The sequence below is a fragment of the Coccinella septempunctata genome, chromosome 7, assembly GCF_907165205.1.
Source record: "Coccinella septempunctata chromosome 7, icCocSept1.1, whole genome shotgun sequence".
Lineage (NCBI taxonomy): Eukaryota > Metazoa > Arthropoda > Insecta > Coleoptera > Coccinellidae > Coccinella > Coccinella septempunctata.
In genome coordinates this window covers 9,902,719-9,923,914 of record NC_058195.1, presented here as the reverse complement: position 1 = coordinate 9,923,914, position 21,196 = coordinate 9,902,719, and the positions used below count along the sequence as shown (strand labels likewise).

Genomic DNA, 21,196 nt, shown 5'->3' with positions numbered 1-21,196 from the left:
GAAAACTGTTCACAGAGCGCATTAGGTGATAGGGATATTGTGTAAAAAATAAAAAAAAATTCTTAGTAATATAACTGTCTTTTATTGACAAATTGAAAAAAATTCAACATATAAAATTGCTTGATAGCGCGACTGTGAAATTTGGTAAAGGATAGTTCCAGTTAAAATTTAACATTTTCGATCGATCTTCCAAAGATCCATACAATTCAAAATGCATAATAAATAATTGAGCTACGACAGTGCCAATAAATTCCAAGAGAAAAGGAAGAATTGTAACAAAATCGTTACACAATGTATAATATAACAACAGAGATGTACAATTTATAAAACAGGAAACCTCTTAAAGTCTGTCCGTTTATCTTTTCTAACGAATTACACAATTATCTGTGGTAATTTGCACCCTTCATTCCCATTCAGTAGTTCCAGGTGGTTTGGACGTCAAATCGTAGAGTACCCTCGATATGCCAGGTACTTGCAAAACTTCCGTGACCATTTTATGAACCACCTAAAACATTCAATGTCAAATCATCATGTTAAGATTCGATCTGAGTGGACTCACATCTAAAGGCAACTGTTTTCCCGGCATTGCAGGTAAACCTGTCATGAAATCTTGAGTACAGAAAGGTCTGAGGACTATTGACCGCTGACACGAGGGAATTCTAAGGGCTTGGTCCCTGTCGAAATGAAGAGGGATCAAAATCACAGGCATCTGACTTATTGACTGGGTGTGACCACTATTGTGCAACACCTGAAATTAAGAGAATTTAATTGTTAGCGAGATCCTGGTCACGTCGCCAATTTGACCAAAACCAATAGATGGTACTCACCCCTGTGGCAATATCATCACATTGTCTCAGTGTACTCAGTACATTGTTTGTAAGGAACGTTGGGGTAACATCCGGAATAGGTTCTTTAACGAGACCTCCGAAAACGTAGCAAACTCTATTGATATTCCTGCATATCCTAGGTATCAGAGAGGACAGGAAGGACATGTCGTTCCAATCAGGTTCTCGTTCACTAGATATGCCTACCACGTAGTTGTAAGAACGGCAGTCACCTTGAACACCAACACTCCTTATAGGCAGAAGGGTAGCAGCAAGTTTTTGCTTACTTGAAATCTTTCGCAGTATTTGCCTTGAAATAAAAAAAATCTGATATGTTTCAGGGTTCCCACGTTAGAAACTGATCAAAGAGAGAAAATAACGCAATGATCGTAGTTCGAACATAGCCTACCTTTCGTCTTCGCTAGTCACCCCTTCCACCCTGTTCAGAAGGGCGTGCTTCTTCTGCAACATCTGATCGAACTCGACGATGATCTTAACCAAGACCTGCGTCTCGCTGAAATCCTTCTCCATGTACGGTTCTTCGGCGCATAGAACTCTAATCGCCAGCCCTGGACCGGGGAAAGGATGTCTCATGACCAGCTCCGCGGGCAAGCCGAGATCTCTGCCGATCATCCTGACCTCATCCTTGTGGAAGTCCTTCAGCGGTTCCACGACCCTCCCCTCCTCTCTGAGTTTCCTTATGAGTTCGGAGTCGTTGTGATGAGTTTTGATTTTATCCGCCTTGCTGGAGACCAGGCAAGAAGCCGATTCGATCAGGTCTGGTCTGAGGGTGCCCTGGCCCAGTACAACCTGTAGAGAGAGACAAGACTTGTAGCAGACTCACCAACGACGAATTTCTATTACTCAATTAATCTAAGGATGTTTTCAAAGGTGAGGCTTTTTTTTACAGAAGGTAGAAGTCATGAAAATAAGTAGTTTAACCAAAAATTTTCTATATAAAATATCCAAGATGGCTGAGATACAACGCCTAGAAGTTCGACAAAATTTCATTAAATTTCAAGTACGGAACTGTGGAAGGTGACTGCGGCATCGCAAAAACGAAACAAAACATAAACATATGGATGCACAATGAATGGTTCAGGACCAAGTTCATCGGATTAGATGCATCAGGTCACTTTTGAGAGAATCATAATTGTTGTATTGTGCAATTTAGGGTGAAAAAAAATGTAGAAAATCGAGGCAGTTTCTTGAAAGTGTTTATGTTAGTTATGTCGAAAAAGTGCTATGATGTTTCCCCATTTCATCCCATTTTTACGACGATTGATGGAATGTTCGAACAAGAAGATTGTGAAAAAATTCGTGAATAATTCAGACGAATTTTATTGGAGAGATTTTGAAGTATTATTCTATTTTTACACTTGTGTCCTAAGTCTCTTCTGTCAGTTGGTATCGAAATGAGCCATTTCATAAAATCGTGAAAGTTACTAAAAAATAATGAGAACGATTCGGCAATGCTAAGTTTCCATTTTCAATACCACATAAATATCGAACTAGCCAATATCCTAAACGAAACCTCATGGTCGAATCAGGAGATAAGTTTTTTCCCACTGCTTTGCGATAATTCCAGCTAACAAACGGTCTAGGGTCGTATTAGGATCTATTTCAGTAATCATTTTCAATTTTTTCTTTCAACTTTCTCATTTTGAAAGTTTTTTATAGGTGATTTCTGGTGAAACACTTCGTTTTGACCAATATACCTTCTGTTGAAAAAAAGCCTCATCTTCAAATTCACCCTGTTCAATCTACGAGTGAAAATAAAACTTCTGAGTGAAATTTTTCATGCAACTGGTAGAATCGATTAATTAGACCACTGAAATAAAAAAAAAGGTATCTGAGGCCCCAGGAACCAATTGTTAAAATATTTGTACTAGTCGTTGCACCTTAACTAAAAGTTTTTTCTTATTTCCTATTTCCTAGACATTTGGAAATATACTGCTCAACAATTGATAGGGATCAGTGACCTTCTATCAATTTATTGCAGGATTTGCAGGAATATTCACTCCAAGATGTTTATTTTGATCAGAATGAATGAATGAATGATACCAGACTATGTTTAGTAATAGTATGCATTCTTTTTTGCAGGAAAAAATGAAGGAAAAAAATTTCCTTGAAAGTATGGAAAATTGTAGGTTTGAATGACAGAGAAAAATTATTTGATACAGGGAATATTGGAAGTCCCTTAGTAAAGCTAGTACTTGGATGGTCCCCTATGAGCTCATCTCAAGCATTCTACTCTGGGCCTGTTCCGATATTGCTGGTTTTACTGGCCCGGAATCGAATAACAATAGAACTCGAATGACTGGGCCAATAGGCATAGTCCCTGAATTACTGACACTACTGTTCAGTAATATCGGAACAGACGGTATATGAGACATACTCTCCATGAGACAATTTATGAAATTTTGAGACAAACTGAAGAAACAAACAGGTTTAGCAATAAATACCACATAGTTTTTTATGCCACCATCTGAAACCTTCCATATTTAATCAATTTCAGAAGGCAAGAGTTTGATGAAGTGAAAAAAAAGAACTCGACGTTGAGACTGGTTAATTCTAAGAATATCGATATTTGGGGTGTTTCCTTGTCTCACTTCCAAAGGCAGATATTTTTTGAATTTTGTTATTTCTTGATTTTGTATAATTTTGGTTGTACTTCTGTTCATTATGATTAAATACTGTTGTGTTATATTTTATTAGTTTTTTTCTTGTGAAGGGTTTGGGCCCATAAATGAATAAAATAAAGATATCCCCGTTTTTCCTAAAAGAACACAGTGGAACAGATGTTCCAGAGAACTCAACAAAAGCCACGAATAGAGAGAAATCTAAACATGATCCCCATCAGTGTATTTTAAGTAACGAAAGCTCTTGTACACAAATTTTCAGTAAACCGATCTCAGTACTTTCCCAAGCACTTATAGACCAGCTCGTATTGAAGAAACCTGTAATCTTCAAACTGAAATAAAACAAATTCAAATACTCACTTCCTCCGGTTTAAGGTTCAGATCGCTGATAATCTCCCCCGATATCTTAACGAACACGTCTCCGATTATCTTGCGCTTCTCCTCCGGATCGGTGGTCATGCACAGCATCTTGGTGACGTTGGTGCGATAGTTGTCGTTCTGCCTGTCGAGCGGCACCACCGTCGTGCCCTCCGCGAACGTCGAGGCCGCCCGGATGACCCTCAAGTCGAGGCCGATCTTCTGGAGGGACATCTGGACCTTCTCGCTCTCGTTCTTACGCATGTAGCCGTTGTCGATGTGTATGGCTATGATCTGCTCGGACTTGAGCGCCTTGTGCAGCAACGACGCGCAGACGGTACTATCGACGCCGCCGCTGACTAGCAGAAGGACCTTGTTGCCGCCCACCGTGTCCTTGATGTACTTGACGCACTCCGTTTCCCTACACTGGATGGTGTAGTTGCCGGTCAGGCTGGCTATGTCGTACAGGAAGTTACGCAGCATAGTGAGACCGTTGGGGGTCAGGTCGACCTCTGGATGAAACTGGACACCGTACAGGTGGAGTTTCTCGTTGAATATACCGGCGCAGAATGAGCTGCTCTGGGCTGCAGAAAAACATCGATTAGTAAACTGTTAGAACCACAGATCTAACGTTACTCACCTATTGATCTAAAGTTGTCACCTAATTTATCGATGGAGTCGCCATGGGTTAAAAGCACAGTTTGCATTTTGTCCAAACCTCTGTAAATCATGAACATCAATTACGAGAAATTACAAAATCGAATTAACAGCAGGTGTTTCCTTCCAAGGACATAAAATTCACAATTTGACATGAGAATTTCTCGAAAAATAGACAATAACCCTAAACAAAATTCTCTCATCTATTGTCCATTCAAGAATGATCTTTTGTGACCAGACTTTCAAGGTCCACTGGAATACAAATCATTCATGGACTAACAGCCGGTTTCATAATCAAACCTAAAGTAGCTTTAATTTTAAAGCTTCGTTTAACCCTACTAAAAATGACAGTAACATCCATTTTCATAATCAAACTTTAAGTCACTTTAAGCATTAAGCTTCCTTTACGTCCAGTTTCATAATCAAATTTAAAGTCACTTTACGCCTAAAGCTTCCTTTACTGTCAATTTTAGTATTGTTAAAGGAAGCTTTAAAATCGAAGGGACTTTAGGTTTGATTATGAAACAGGACGTTAGTGTCATTTTTAGTAGGGTTAAATGAAGCTTCAAAATTGAAGCCACTTTAGGTTTGATCATGAATCCGGCCGTAAGGAAAGCTTTAAGCTTACAGTGACGTTAAATTTGATTATAAAACTGGACATATATGTTTTTATATCTGTTCTCTGTATGATACACAACAAAAAATATGGCAGACACAATTCCTTTCATCAAGGAACAAAACATAGAAAATTTCTACATGGTGAATTTATATGATTATCTCTCAAATTTCCCAAAAAGAACCCTATTACGACTATAGATTACTTACTTAAACAACAAGCACTTAGTGTTTACTTCGACAGTATATTGACCATCTTCTCTAGACTCTTTTCTTACTACAGTACCACCAAATTCTTTATTCATCATTTGCATACCATAACAAATGCCTGAAAAAAAATTATTTTCAAGATGAAGCAAAAAATCACAAAATTTACTACATAATCGTATACAAATTTTGATGATAGGCCACTCACCCAAAACTGGCAATCCTATCCTAAAAATATCAGCGTCGTATCTTGGTGCATCTTGCGCATAAACAGAATTGGGACCACCCGAAATGATGATGGCTCTATAGCCACCCTCTTTGATGTTGAAAGCCGGAGTGTCCAGCGGGAGTATATGAGACTCAACATTGAGTTCTCTGACTTTTCTGTCTATCACTTTACCATACTGGGCGCCTGCATCAAGAATGCACACTTTTTCACTGTTTGTTGCCCCGTTACTGGACATATACTGACCCTCGGGGCTTAAATTTGGCATCGCTCTCCAACAACACTACAAAGAGGTAGAATACAGTTTACCACGAGAAATATTACCTCGAAGATCGATGCTGTTTCAAACTGAGGGGTAGCACATAGCAAAAGGATCAGAAGCGAGGTATTCAGATATATAAAGTGCAAATGATGCTGTGTGCATATTTGATAATTTTGAACCATAAAAATCTTGAAAATGGATATTTCTGTTGCGAAAGAGTCCAATACTTAAATTCTAAACATATTTTGATGAAATTTATAGATAGTGTAAGGTCAAGGCCTCGTTTAGAGGATTGTATTTGAAGAGAAGTTAATAGAGTGGCATGACAAACAAGAAATGATGAATAATCCAATCCACAAGTTTATATAAATTAAAACAACGCCGCTTACAAGGAGATCCATATCACAGTCATAAACTTAATATAGCTTGAGTGCAGCATCAGATAGGCTACAAACATTTCTTATATTCTTTAACACATGGAAAAGCAGGAAGGAAAACAAAATCAACTACATAGTACCAAAGGCTGAAAGGGCATTTTCTGAATACCTATTCAACTTATCCTATAGAATTATTAACTGGTAATGGCACCAGATTTTCGCAAGGTACTTCTAAGGTTAAATTTAGCACTATGTGAAGGTGATTATAGAAAATAAACTCGGTATCATCGTCTTGGCACATGACGAAAATTTAAATATAGACTTCATAAAGCCCGTTTCGAATTTTATTCAAATCAGTGAATAATGAATTTTCAAAACAACGTTAACATCAGCGATATTTGGTTCCTTGGGAATTTTGAGGTTATTTTGATAACATGAAACTTAACTGCAGTATCTGTGTATCTTTCTCAAATTAGCATAGTGAGATATCGATTTTAACTTCAAGATCGACTAAATGTTATTCAAAACACCTCATAATTCAGCTAAGAATAGTCTATCACATGTTTATGACACCAAACAACGAATGATTTTCTATTGGAATCATTCCTTCTGAATTATTAATTATTGAACCAAATGATGTTTAAGATGTTTACTTCGTGGAAAAGAGGAATAGGCCGAAAATAACAATGAAATAATCTAGGAAATCTGAAGTTATTCAGAAATTCCTTGGACAGAAGACCTTATGGTGATACACCATTAGGAAAGATTTATACAAGTACCACGAGTTATAGGTTTGAATAAACAAATATAAAGGGTAAATATATATGTACTCACCTCAACAATTATACTTTTATATTAATTAAGATAAAACGATTAAAAACTGTTGATGATAACGTCAAATCACATCACAACTCTTGTCTTGTCAATGAAAGAAACAAATTTATTGTCAACGTCTCTTTACCGACAGAGGAATGAAAGAATAAATGGACATCGGGATTGGACAGTTCATCTACGGAAATTCTTCAATATTCGCATGTCCTTAACAACTTGAGTAGATCTCTTGTTAAGCCGCGAAACTAACTTTGGTAAAATGATAATAGAGGGACGACCACCTGCAGAATACTTCATTTTTATGCATTAAAGTATTCTATTGAAGGAACTACAATTTCCTGTAGTTTCCACATAATTCGAATTTTTTGAATTATAACTTTACCTGACATATAAAAATCCCTTCATATCGTTTATTCTTAGTTACTAAATGTAATAAAGGTATTATTCTAAGTTAATTATCAACAATACAAATATTTCATTGCTGATGTTATATGAGAAAAGTCCTGAAGATGGCGCTTGGTGTCTCTCACTGAACTTCAATCATGGAGCTCAACGTTTCTAACTTTTCTTGCAGAGTTTCTTTGAATTCAGGTTCAACCAACAGAATTTTGCAAGATTCTTGGAGGATGTCCAGCGATTTTTTCAGTTTTTCCTGAAATGAAACATTATAATTGAATAAAAAATTTAATTTCGTATATACTTCTGCTCCAGTTTTAGTGATGAGGTCTTTGCAGAACTCCATTTTAGTTTGTAGAACAATCGCAGTCTGAAGTTCATATAAGAGAATTCCTCGGAAACGAGAATATCCAGGATCAATTTTATCAGCTATGTCCAATAGTTCCTGACAAAGGTGTATTTTCCTCTCTAAGAGTTCCAATGGTAAATCTGCAAAAAATGCAGCTCTTCACAATTCACAACTCTTCCTCAGAAAAAAAGTGTCATCCCCATCTCCTCATTTGTTTGATCGTGAAGAATGGTCTCGGAGGACACGCGTCCCAGAGGAACAAATATAATTCTATAATGAGCAAAGAATTGAGGATGATAAAAATGTATAAAATAATTATTTCAACGATCAGAATTATTTTTGTCATAACGAGAAATAAAATGCCATTTTTGATCAAAAAGTATAGATGACATAGAATGATATTAGATGTTTCTTATTTTCACAAATTTTTATCTCATTTCAGATTTCTAAACCGGATGATCTTGATGATAAGCCGATTCAGATATGAAAGTTATTCAGCTTCATAGTATGGCAGTAGTCATTGTGATCTTAGATGAGTAAATATTAGCAGCGCATCCACCATGCGAATTATTAATTCGCATATCTTTTGTAATTTTCATCTTGGCTAAATATTACTAGCACCACTTTTTTAATTCAATCACAGACTTTGGAATAAGAGGGATTCTATAAGAAATTATCCAGTTATTTTTGCGTGACCACGCGGAGAAAGAGTTCTTTCTGCTGCAGTAGGTAGTGTGCTTAATTCTAGTAGTGTAATTATTGAATAATGGTCAATACTTGATCAATACTTGAATCTGACTTAACATGTGCAGATAAATTTTTCTTGAAATAATATTTTACAATGTCATAGGTATACCTGTTTTTATTTAAAAATGGTAAACCATATCCACTTAAGGTGGATGAGGGTAAAACTAGATTTATTTGCCTTAACAATTTGAGTCTATGGGTGCTAAAAACTAAATGCTAAATAATTCCAGTGTACTGAAGGAAAAAATGTTCAAATTCTTTCTTATCTGATGATACAGTTAAATCATGCATTTTGGAGCTCTTAATTATTTTAAGAAATCGACAAAACTATTTCGAATAATGATATATGGTAATGGTATATTGATTTTGCTGGAATCCTCACCTTTATATTTGAAACCTTCGGAATTTCCATAAAGCTGCACCAGCCTCAACTTGACCCTCAAACTGAAGGAATTTGTAGGATGTAAAATTTCCCCATATTTGAATAAGAAATGTTCCAAACCCTTAGGGTCTTTCATGTTTTTGCCATTCAATTCCCTAGTGAGGGACTTATTACCGAAACAAATCTGCTTTGCCTGTATCGTATTTTCACATTTTTCGCATTTCCACTCAGCCTCCGTATCTATAGGATTCGAGCTGATAATTTTAGGGCTTATATCTTCCAAAAGGCTATCCTTGCATTTCTGGCAATATATTGAACTGACGTAGGCTCCTAATTCTTGGGGATCCTTGCATCTATCGCAAGAACACTCCGTGTATTTCGTGGCTTTGAGGTATGTTAGACGTTCTAAGGTTCCCCATAAGGGTTCGGCGAAGTTTGTCTTCAACACTTCACCTTTTTTTATAGGAACTGTAGCGAATATACTCAGCTGGTTAGCGTCTCCAATAAACACGTTTTTAGTGTTTGGAACACAATTCTGTTTCAGACAAGGGACAGCTTGGTAAAGGGCCTTTGTATTTTCTACCTTAGGGTCCTTTATTTCTATGAAATTCTTTTTGGAAATCACCAGGATTTTAGACAGTTCCTCTGCGGCACAAGCAATACCAAGTTGCTCACATAATCTGGTCAATTCCAGGACGATGTTCTTGAGTTGTTGTTTTGGCTCTTGGTATACATAGTTACTTACAATAGAATCAAAGGTTTTGTAGTCAGACGATTTCAACATGAGTATTTTTAGAGGGATTAGGAATTTAAGTAGGTTAGGACACTTCTCAGCTTTCAATTCGCTCTTTTTCAAAATTTCACAAAAAGCCTTGTGTCCTGTTTGCAGATTACACGATTCTGAGCACAGTTTGAGTCCACAACTGAAGCACTCAACAGCACATTTTTCGTCTATTTTCATAAAACAAGAGACGCAAATAAGGTCTTTTTCACTTATTGGTCCGGTGAGCAAAGGCAGTTTGGTGATGATTTTTTCTCCAGCTTCAATATTCCTTATGGCAATTAAAACCTTGCCATTTTCATCATTGACTGTCTTGAATGGTACACACGTGGCCTTGTGATGTTTCCAATGATATCTCTGATGTTCTTTGCCGCAATAGTAGATAGAGTTGCATGCGGAACAGCTTTGAATTGCGCTCTTCTTGCAGACACCGCAAAATTGGTTCATTTTCAACTTTTCCACACGAGGCAACTCACCTTTTGAACGGTGCTCTATTTACATCTGATAATTGTATTTTAAATCGGGATGAACAATTTTAGAACTGTGAATGCTCTGTTGTTGTGTGTAGGATTGTGCGCAATACTAAGGAAGAGGGGATTGAATAAAATCTATTTTTGATTATTCGATCTGTTTTCAAACGCCCAATTTCTTCAATTTTTTTTTATATAACACTGTTCAATTAGGTATAAACCTTTGTGCTTGACCTACATTCGATGTTCATTTTCTGAAATACATTTCTTACACTGATTATTCAAATAAGAGCATGCTGTAAGTTCGAATATACTCTTGAAAAAACCCATGTGGTGAAATTATTGTCGATAAACATGATCTTTCATTTTTTGGTTTGGAAAGTTTTTGGAGTTTTTCCAAATCTTGACTGATGCTAACTTAAATTAGGGATAACGAAAAGTGTAATAAGTTTTCTTAAGTCTTCCCTGTCTGCTTGCCAATCTATAAATTAGCATGTTACTAAAATACGATCAAATGCACTTCATCATTAAATTTTACCATTTTTAGACTAGTATTTGTATATATTAATCAAACTCCTGAATTAATTTCTGATAAGCTGATAGTCAAATTTGTGAATAGTCGTATATCATATTGTTTTTATGCGGCATATTCTTTAACAACAATTTAATGTGATGAATTACGAATATTTTTGGGAAATGTGCTACTATAATCAATATTCATTTTCCGTTGCTTTTAAGCAAAAATGCTTGCATCTTATACGTATGGTTTCTGACCAATTAAATTCTCAATTTTTCAGAGTGCAAGACTATCCATGTTAAAATTTCTTTATAGACAATATGTCATCAGAAAATCGATGTGCACTGTGTGAACAGCCAAGTGAAACCAAATGTCCATCTTGCAAAGTAATCTACTATTGCTCTGCCGAACACCAAAAACTTCACTGGGATGACCATAAGAAAGATTGCTGTTGCTACGAGGCATGTTTACCATGAAAACCAAATGATTTTTTTCCTCTGATCCTATAAGTTGTAGGTTTGCTCTTCTGAATTACTGGGAAGATATTTGGTAGCGAGAAGAGATTTAGATAGAGGAGAGGTGATATTTTCCGAGTTCCCTCTGATATTTGGACCTAAGCCAAAACTCGTGAAAAGTGGACCATTTCCTTGTGTGGGCTGTAATAAGTGAGTGCCAAACTTTCATTGTATGTTTGGACAATGTATTCGTTTTTGAAGTTCTTATAGGAACCGGTACATATGAGAGATGTCTAATTTGTGGTTTTTTTGGTAGACTGTTAGAAGATGAGGAAGCATCAGATAAATGTGAATCATGCTTCTGGCCTTGTTGTACAAGGGAATGTCCTGGACTGAAGGACAACGCCAGACATGGCTTAGAGTGTAAAATCTTCAGACTTAGAAATGGTACTAACTCCTCAAAATCGTTTTATGAGAAGTTCAGGTGAATTCAAGTCACTTATATTGGGATATGTTTTACAAAAGACGAGACTTATTTGCAGATAATCTTAATTTCAGGTTTGATGTACTTATAATTCTGAGGGCTCTACTCCTTCAAAAAGCAGACGAAGACAAATGGAACGAACTGATGGATTTAGAAGCACACCTTGGTAAAAGAGGCCAAGGATCTAGAATACATAGGTGTGAAGTTCTTTCGTTTTTCTACAACTCATCTTGTAAATTGGTTATCGTTTTGCAGGATCATAGATGAAAAAGTGAAATACCTACAAGAGAATTACCTGAATCCTCTGAAAATCTACGAACAGGAAACTAAGAATATCATTATACCAACTATCGACACAAAAACCTTGCACAAAATTCATGGAATATTGGATGTTAATGCTATAGAATTGAACGACGAAATAAATGCAGGAATACTGTACCTCAAGAGCAGTCTAATAGAACACAACTGCACCCCCAACACAAAGCAATCAATCGAAAGAGCTGATAAGAAATACAGGATAATTTGGAGGGCAGCAACCCCCATAAAAAAAGGAGAACATATACGAACAACTTACACCAACATCTTATGGGGAACCACTGAGAGAAGACGAGACCTGTGGCAGAAAAAATACTTCAAATGCATGTGCGATAGATGTAAGGACCCAACAGAATTCGGCACTTACTTTAACGCCTTGAAATGCATGGGGACAGAAACAGAACCCTGCGGTGGCTCTCAGTTGCCTTCTAACCCTACAGATCTGGAGCCAATATGGAATTGCGAGAAGTGTAAGATCACACTTCCTAACGAGGATGTGATGGAATTTGTCAATCATTTAGGGAAAGAAGTCGATAAGGTGATAGCGAAAAAAGGTGGTTTGATGGAGCTGGAGGATATTTTGAAGAAGTTACTGGTGTTTTTACACCCCAATCATTACCACGTGTACACTGTGAAATACTTTTTGGTCCAATTGTATGGTAGGGATGATGGTGATTCATCAGATGATCAGATTGCAAAAAAAGTCGAAATGTGTCGAGATTTGATAGGCATCTCTAGGAAATTGGATCCTGTAACTGCCAGGTAGTTAACTTGCAGGCCTGAGATTGATCGTTATAAATGATTTTTCATCATAGTTTGATACTATGGGTGGTTATCGTTATTTTATTTTTTCTTAATTCCCTCGAAAATATTGATGTATTTTCCTCAAAATGTATTTCTTATACCGAAATACTTTCTATTAGTTGGAGTTTTTGAATGGCCTAGTAGGATAAGTTGAAATTTTCAAAAACTAGTAAAGAAAATGTAGTTATTCAACCCAAAAGTGGACACAGTTCAGCTCTCAGGAAATTTTCATTTAATTGTTCTTAGGTTATCGTCCATTTAGTTAGATGAAATGAAAGAATTGGGATTCTTGGACTAATTTTCTTTATTGTTCTTCAATACAATGCTGACGTTTCGAAACGACAATAAAGAAAATTAGTCCAAGAATCCCAATATTCTTTCATTTCATTTTCATTTAATTTCAAATTATTTGTTGAATTTCATGAGAAAGAAAATCAAAGCTCGTTGGTCGCTCTGACTGCCGTATTTTTGGCATGTGCATTAGATTGAAGCTTTGAATCAGTATTTTCTCATTTTTAGGTTGAACATACACTTGACCGTGCTACAGAATGAGATGTTTCAAGGAAAATTCCGTTTACTGCGGAAGAATTTCAACAAGGCGACAAAGGACCTGTGCAAAAACGAAATAGAAGAAATAAGAAAACTTCTGACTGAAGCTGCCGACGCATTGAAGTACGAAACGGGTTCCAAAACTGGAGAAAAATTGAACGAAGTGATTTGTCTGAATAAAGTGAAATTTATGGGTTGGATGAAAGAGAATGGTATATCAGATAATTGATTTATGTGCTACGAATATATGCTACGGGGAGCTCAATCTAGTGAATGTGTCATATTTACTTGTTATTCGTCTTTGAATTGAGGCACATGAATAATATTGTATTATTCACTTACGGGAAATATGTTACTCGAACACTCTTATCTATAGAATTCATATTTTTCGTATATTCTATTGGAAACTGAATAAAATTATACTTGATGTTCGATATTGATTTCTTAAGCCCCTATACCCTATCCAAATCCTCAAAACATTCATTCCTATTTCCATTAACGTCAAAACTGGGCATGAATCCACATTTACTTTTCAGCTATCTTTATTTCGTTGATTTTTAATGATTTCAGAACGCAACAGTCGGTTCTAACCGATGCTGGCGTAATTCCAAAACGACAAGGCGTAATTCCTATTAAAGCTTGCAGTTTCCCATCATAGACTGTTTCCCATGATCTATCTGTTTACATTCCCCACTACATAGGTTCTATTAATAATATCCATCATTCGTGGTCCACGATATTCAGTTTCTCTATTCTTGTTCAAATGTAGGTTAAAATACATATTCACAAGATCTTTCTATCCAGAAAACCTCGTCCTTTCGAAATGGACGACAAGAAAAAATGTGCTGTGTGCGAAGATGTAGCAGAGATGAAATGTTCTGGGTGTAAGCTGGTTTGGTACTGCAGCAAAGACCACCAGAAGAAACACTGGAAGGACCATAAGGTCTCATGTAGACCATTCACAGTACGTAGAAATCTTGATTTCATTGAGTCTGTCCAAGCAATTTTCCTAGAAGTAGAAGCTGAGATGAAGCCTAACGATAACAAAGATTAAGAACTCTTTGGTTTGATATACCATTGAATTCGTAGTTCCTCAATCTCTGTTCTTTGAGATGTTGTAAAAACTGATCATATGAATTTTCCCAGTATATGGTATCCAGGAGTTGCTATTAGCTATTGGTTGTTATATATCTAAGAGAAAAAGATTAAAACTACTAAAAAGGCCAAAATAATATTGGACGCAACGGTGTCACATATTCCCTCTTAAAAATATGAGTCAAATGGTTGAATACGTGGAGACTAAATTAGAATGCATCACTTTCAGCAAAAATTACAATGGTCTCTATTGTTTTCTATCGTTTCTAATGTTTGCAGGTCGAAGAGATTGATGAAATAGGAAAATGCTTGGTGGCCACAAGGGATTTGAACCGTGGAGATTTGATTCTGGTAGAACACCCTCTCGTTTTTGGTCCAAGACCTCATATGGTTGAAGAAGGTCCTGTGCCATGTCCAGGATGTTGTAGGTGCGGTTCGAGCGAAAAAAAAAATGATTTCTGGATTGAAAGAGGTGTTTTTCAGGTTGATTATAGGCGAAAAATCACCCAGATGTCCCAACTGTGATTTTCCAGTTTGTGATCCAGCTTGTCCCGGATTGGATGATATGGATAAACATGGCCATGAGTGTATGATTCTTGGGTTGAGGGATATAAGTGCAATAAACGGACTTCATGATTTTTATAGGTGAATTGAGAATTTTGCTTCTGTTTTTGCCTTAACCATAACTTGTCATGCTGTTTTTCTATTTCCGTGAAAATATCTTCTGAATTTTAATTATCAGACAAGACTCCCTTCTGGCCCTGAGATGTTTACTGCTTCAAAAACGTCAGCCTAAAAAGTTCGCCCAATTGATGAATATGGAAGCCCATCTTGAGCGAAGAGGCAGAGGTACAGATACTTACGAGTAAGTAAGGTATAATTTGAATGTATTTAACGTTTTTTCAACTCGAGTTAGTAATATTGGCGAAAAGTCTTGAATATTCAAAGCGTTCCTTCGAAAAACAACGTTCTAGTCCTGAGTGTCTTGAATTGCACAGTTTCAAATCTATTCAGTTCTAAAAAACTGGCCATTATTTTCAGAGATGTACAAAACAGGATTTTCAACTATCTTGACGACAATTTCTTCCGTCCCTTAAAGTGCATGGAGATGAAAACCGGCAAGAATATTCTACCAGACACAACGAAAGAGACTATACATAAAATATGTGGGATTATCGATGTAAACGCGTTGGAAATAAACCAAGAAGCTGAAATATCAGCGCTATACCCAACAGCTTACCTCATGGAACACAACTGCGTGCCGAACACCTATCATATGTTCGACAACGTTTCTGAAGGGCATAAGATCACCATCAGGGCGGCTCTCCCTATCAAGAAGGGGGACCACATAACTACAATGTACACACATGCGCTATGGGGCACACAAGCTAGAAGAGAACATCTCAGGGAGACCAAATACTTCTCTTGCTCATGCAAAAGGTGTTCTGATCCGACTGAACTTGGCACGAACTTCAGTGCGCTTCTTTGTATGGGTACTGGTGAGAACTCTTGCGGAGGTGAGTTGTTTTTATTCTTGATGCTTGAGCTGTGTATAAGAGCCAAACATTATTTTATATCCATCTTTTACAGGATTCCAACTTCCTGTGAATCCCCTTGATGACAATACCGAATGGTCCTGCAATAAATGTGAGGTTAAGCTGACGAACAACGAAGTATCGTTCCTGGTCAACCAAATAGGAGAAGAAGTGGATAACATCCAATTGTCCAGTCCAACAGTGAGAGAACTAGACGCCCTCCTAACCAAAATGTCAACTTTCCTCCATCCTAACCACTACCATTGCTATGCCGTTAAACATTCCCTGATACAGCTCTATGGATACCAGCAAGGGTATATGCCAGCTCAGTTAACAGATGACACTTTGGCCAAAAAGGCCAACATGTGTAGGGAGCTCTTGGATATAACGAAGAAATTAGATATAGGTAACAGCAGGTAAGATAAATATTGGGAGTTTTGGGAAAAATGTAAAAGAAGAATTTTTTATTGATCCATAAAAAGTGGACGAGGCAGAGAAATTGGAAAATTTTCGAGTTGAAGTCGGATTACAAGATGAGGATACCATTTTTTCAATCCATCAGCTTCTGTAAGAGTTCGTTGCCAACATTTTAATTAACAGAAAGCTCCAGACCATTCTATTAGCTTTTTAGTTCTCAGTTTTGTTCACTTCTTTTTTTACAGATTGAGACTTTATCGCTTTCTTACATATAAGAACTTATTTTTAGTGTCTGAGTATATTCTGGGTCACTAAGTATACATCGTTCCTCAGATTGCCCTTATATACTGGCGTCATCCTTCATGAGCTCCATTTGGCCAACATGATCATGATCAAGAGAAAATGGGACGTAGGAATGAAAACAAGGGTTAAGGGTATAATCAAGATGCTACAAGAATGTAAAGAATGCTTGACCGAGGCCAAGGAAGTTCTCAAAAACGAATTCACTACACCAGCCGGTGAAAAACTAAACAAACTGATAGCCACATCAACTCAGGAGTTCGACAGGTGGATAGAAAGAAACAATGTGGATCTTGGGAAGAAATAGAAGCAGATTGAAATAACCAATAAAATTGCATTTTTTCGTTTGATTCCAATGTACAGATACAATATGATTGGATATGAAACTATGAAGATTTAAAATAGTGCTTCAACAGATATCGTTTTTTTTAATTTAAAGTATCACCAGAACTTCCTTCCAATGGAAAAAAGCTCATAATCTATGAAAATTCTATAGTTTTGTTGGATTCTCAGTAGTTTATGATTGAGGAAAAACAGTTTCTCATCATTAATCTAAGTTTTTAGTCGCAGAAGTATTCTGAAATTCCCCTTTTTAGTAGATTTGTTTGCCCAGACTATGGCTGAGAGAAATATACGATTTTTGTTTCTGTTCATCTAATAAAGGAATGTTTTATCGAAAACTTTTTCAAACTCAAAAAGTACAACTTTATTCAGTACAAATCGATAAAACAGGGGTTAAGATGAGGGTGATATAATGAAACTTATTGAGAGTTTCAAAATGTTTTTCTTCACTTCAATATTTCTTCATTTGAATAACTTTGACATTCTTTTCCTCCTGTATAACATTCCTCTTTTCAAATTCCACAAATTCTTCGTCTGAGAAGAAGCAACAGAGAAAAGCAGTCAGCGCATTGACAATCTTAGACACCACTCTGACAGTGACGTTCAGATAGGTGTATAACAGAGGGTTCAAGATGGTACTCGCCAGATTTAGGGCACTGATCGAGTAATTGATTCTCCAAACAGCGAAGCCTTTGACAACGTAACTCAATTTTATGGTGGTGAAAGCCCAAAATGGCAATCTGCATATCACAAATGTGGTGATGAGGACTAGGATGATCTTGAAAGTGCGCAACTTCTTTTTCATCTGTTCGTTTTTGTTGTTCGTGACCACTTCTTTCTTGATGTTTTCGTGAGTTTTTGCGAGTGTTGTTTCGGTGGTAGAAGTCTCGGTTTTTGATTCTGGTACAGCTTCTACCGGTTTTCTGTGGCGCCAAATCAACTGCGCTATGCTGTAATAAAACCAGAAGAAAACTATCAGTAGAGGAGCGAATACGAAGATAATCATTATTATGTACGAGTTTCTCAGAGGTTCTTTATCCACAGCCACGCACATATGCAACTCTTCTTGTTTATAATCAGCTGGTATGTTACCATTTTTATCCAGGAATATCACTAGGACCATTTCATTGGTGTAATAAACGTACATAGGAACACTAAGACCTGAAAAAGTTGGTTTAAGTCGTCAAAAATGAAATGAAGAAGTCTGTTTACATGCGCATATCACCCAACCAAGAAAACATCCAGAAATACAATACATTTTTCTGGGATCCCATCTCTTGTTCATGGCTTTCACGATCGTTCTGTATCTATCCATTGCGATCAACAGAAGAGCCATCGAACTGGAAAAAACTCCCAGTGCTTGCGCCATTGGTAGAAAATGGCATAAAAATGAACCTAGTGTCTGAAAAAAATTACATGGCATTCACCATGCCACAACAAATTTGAAGCGAAATGAGGGAATAATTTTGCTAAAAATGCCCAAATTTTGAAGGGTGAAATATGATTTTTCGCTGGTATTGGCTAATTAGCTTGTGTTTAGTGCTATACTCCATTCACATTTATTTCTAGCAGTCGGTTGGCCTTGAAATAATTTTTTCAAGTTTTTGTAACTAGAACGGAGTAAGGTTGGCACTCATGAAATGTCGTTAATGTTTCAACGCCGTTGCCACAACTAATATCAATTTTTATTACGAAAATGCCGAAAGTGATTGAAAAAAGAGACAGGATTTCAGGAAGTGCTATTCAGAATTCAGGTCCGCTCATTCAAATAGTTATACCCTGATATTCTGAAATCCACAATACGTCAGACGGTAGCGAACATATTCAATGTAAGAGAATTTATATAATGTTTCATCTGAATCTTAACGACTTATATTTCAGCTGAATATTTCCACAATCAGAAAGATTGTGAATGAAGAGGATGACAATGAATTTCCTTTTATTGGGAGATCCAAAAAAGTGGTGGTTTTTGAGAATTTTATGTTTGAGTGAATTAATGCGAAAAGTTACTACTACTAAGTACTACAGGATTTTCGATGAATGTCATCGTAGAATAAGTTCCCGAAAATTTATTTTTCTATTTTTCATTTCACTTGTCCTATACATTGTAAATGTCTTAAGGTACCAATAAATACCTAATTATTATTATTATATCTATGTATTAAGATGGACAGCCACGAATACGCGCCAGTTGTCCTGTTAATTGTTTATTCATGTGAAATTTTTGTTCAAAGATGAGGTTCATCTTGACTTGAAACTTCCTTGATGCAAGATTTTTGTTGAAGAATTCGACATTCTTGTAATTATCTGTTAATTCCTCCGGGAGATACCTATTCCAAACCACTGCATCATATGCATTTTATCTTCGGGTTAATATTTTTGAAATCTACAACTGATGTAACGTATTCAAACTCTAGCCAATAAAGAACGAACTCAAGCTAGTGTATATTATGATATCATACTATACTGATCTCTTGTATTTTCCATGCAAATAACTGGATTTGGTATGCCTTAAAGCAGTTTATATAAACTTCAATTATGTTCTTCACATATTTTCCGAAGAGATTCGACATTGTGATCAAATACGTAATAACAGAAACTTTTACGTAGAACGGGCAACATAGCGTTGATTCAAAACCCAAAAATGTTTTGACAAGCGTCATAACCCCACATTTTCGTACTATACAGAGTGAAATGTGTCAAATTTCCATTGCCAACCGACTGCTAAAATAAAAGTGAATGGATTATACCTACTCATTTGCAAATTAAATATATTTTCAGCAATACTTTATACGCTGATCAACTAAAAAATGGGTATGTCTATTAATTATGAAAAGTACTTTTTATGGAATTGGAGGATATTTACACTCACCCAGTTTATGTATGGTTGGGAAAAAGTAGCAAGATTGTTGGTTGAGAACGAAACAACTGTTAGAAGATCAGAGATCGCTAAAGATATGATGTAAGTTTTCTGAAAAAAGCGATAATTCCTGAAAAAAATCAAACATTTTTATTCAAACACTACTCGATAATGACTGTGATCTTATTTAATTTGAAATGTGTTCTCACTGTTCCCTGTTCTATCCTTTTTGAAATTACTGATATGAAGAATTAAAGTCTAAGATCGGTTTTCATAAAACTTGGATTGTTCGATCAACGATTTGACAGTAACTTGATTTCTAAAACGATCACTGAAACTGAAACCTTTTCATTTCTGAATATATTGAACAAGTAGCAGAATAATTTAAATGGACCTATAAACATCATAATTTGATGCAAGAATTGATTGAAAACAAATTGACGTCTATTGGTCAATCAAGCGTTGATTCCCTGATCAAGCTTTACGAAACCCGAGGTAAGTCTAACTTGGTTATGGAGATGTTCCTTCAAAACGATTAAGAATAGCTTATCTATTCTTAAAAATTGTGGATAAAATCCAGAATTTTTATACGTTTTTTGAAATTCAAAAGAATTTTTTACCTTCTAGATACAGTCGCCATAGCCATCAAATTCAAAATTACAGATATTATGAGGATTACTATCGACAGTGAAGTGAAAACCTCCCTATCCATATCCGTTAAAACTTTGATCGATTTATCAGAAATTATATTGACGTAATCATCAGTCGAATTGCTTATTTCTTCATTCACCAAAAACTCACGTAAAGCCTGAAAACAACACGTTTATATTCAAAAATTTTATTGAGAAATCTTGAATCGACTCACTCTTGTTTCTCTTTCCAAATGGGAAATTAGGATGGACATCTTACTTCCAGGACTCGAAAAAGACAAACGGCTTACCGCAATGACGAAAAAATCTCATCGATCTAATTAAAAATTGTAGTAGTGCACACATATTTGATCACTGATTAGCTGTTGTTAACACAGGCTATCGATTCTGTGTATATTTCGAAAAAAAATTCCGAATATATTTGACGACAAGGACCATTCAATGCGAATGAAACAAAAATGCTAGATACTTTGACGTAATGGCAAGTATAGATAATATTAATAATCATAACCATGACGAGACCATCTGTTGGTGTTTTCATCAGTATGCAAAATTGTTCTTTATCTTGATAGTACAAGCATATTAACCGCTAATTACATAGGAGGTGTTTCCACTTATTTTGATAATCTAGATGAAATAACGCTGATAATCAGAATAAACTTGTGGAAGATGGGAAGTTCCTTCCTTTCCTTATGAAGATGAGATCCAGAATCCCTCATATTTGATTAGAGAAGGACCATGAAATCAATG

General features: G+C 36.2%; 4 protein-coding genes across 6 annotated transcripts; 1 reads left to right on the top strand and 3 right to left on the bottom strand.

Annotated features, from left to right (window-relative positions):
* Positions 1-62: 62 nt before the first annotated feature.
* Positions 63-7,160, bottom strand: LOC123316231 (GMP synthase [glutamine-hydrolyzing]). 2 transcript variants are annotated; one of them, XM_044902177.1, is made up of 9 exons: positions 7,002-7,160; positions 5,511-5,811; positions 5,306-5,423; positions 4,464-4,543; positions 3,827-4,407; positions 1,234-1,634; positions 828-1,134; positions 560-748; positions 63-505 (listed from the first exon to the last, which is right to left on the bottom strand). In XM_044902177.1, exons 2-9 carry the CDS (start codon positions 5,794-5,796, stop codon positions 404-406), a joined length of 2,064 nt encoding a protein of 687 aa, XP_044758112.1. In that variant the 5' UTR covers positions 5,797-5,811; positions 7,002-7,160; the 3' UTR covers positions 63-403. The 2 variants fall into 2 exon arrangements, with proteins under 2 accessions (XP_044758112.1, XP_044758111.1); XM_044902176.1 differs by lacking the exon at positions 7,002-7,160 and adding an exon at positions 6,180-6,307.
* Positions 7,161-7,394: 234 nt separating this feature from the next.
* On the bottom strand, positions 7,395-10,208 carry LOC123316233 (SET domain-containing protein SmydA-8-like). Of its 2 annotated transcripts, XM_044902178.1 has the most exons (3): positions 8,873-10,208; positions 7,699-7,883; positions 7,395-7,650 (listed from the first exon to the last, which is right to left on the bottom strand). In XM_044902178.1, exons 1-3 carry the CDS (start codon positions 10,098-10,100, stop codon positions 7,525-7,527), a joined length of 1,539 nt encoding a protein of 512 aa, XP_044758113.1. In that variant the 5' UTR covers positions 10,101-10,208; the 3' UTR covers positions 7,395-7,524. The 2 variants fall into 2 exon arrangements, with proteins under 2 accessions (XP_044758113.1, XP_044758114.1); XM_044902179.1 differs by lacking the exon at positions 7,395-7,650 and having other exon boundaries at positions 7,698-8,013.
* A 76-nt stretch (positions 10,209-10,284) lies between these two features.
* Positions 10,285-17,011, top strand: LOC123316762. Its single transcript, XM_044902978.1, has 14 exons — positions 10,285-10,421; positions 10,921-11,101; positions 11,157-11,305; positions 11,412-11,579; positions 11,654-11,776; positions 11,835-12,656; positions 13,218-13,473; positions 14,017-14,211; positions 14,622-14,770; positions 14,826-14,987; positions 15,085-15,207; positions 15,384-15,859; positions 15,933-16,293; positions 16,628-17,011. The coding sequence occupies exons 2-14, from the start codon at positions 10,961-10,963 to the stop codon at positions 16,899-16,901; spliced, it is 3,399 nt and encodes a 1,132-aa protein (XP_044758913.1). The 5' UTR covers positions 10,285-10,421; positions 10,921-10,960; the 3' UTR covers positions 16,902-17,011.
* A 362-nt stretch (positions 17,012-17,373) lies between these two features.
* LOC123316234 (neuropeptide Y receptor type 2) lies at positions 17,374-20,873 on the bottom strand. Its single transcript, XM_044902180.1, has 5 exons — positions 20,662-20,873; positions 20,417-20,604; positions 19,809-19,926; positions 18,149-18,338; positions 17,374-18,097 (listed from the first exon to the last, which is right to left on the bottom strand). The coding sequence occupies exons 1-5, from the start codon at positions 20,698-20,700 to the stop codon at positions 17,388-17,390; spliced, it is 1,245 nt and encodes a 414-aa protein (XP_044758115.1). The 5' UTR covers positions 20,701-20,873; the 3' UTR covers positions 17,374-17,387.
* Positions 20,874-21,196: the final 323 nt, after the last annotated feature.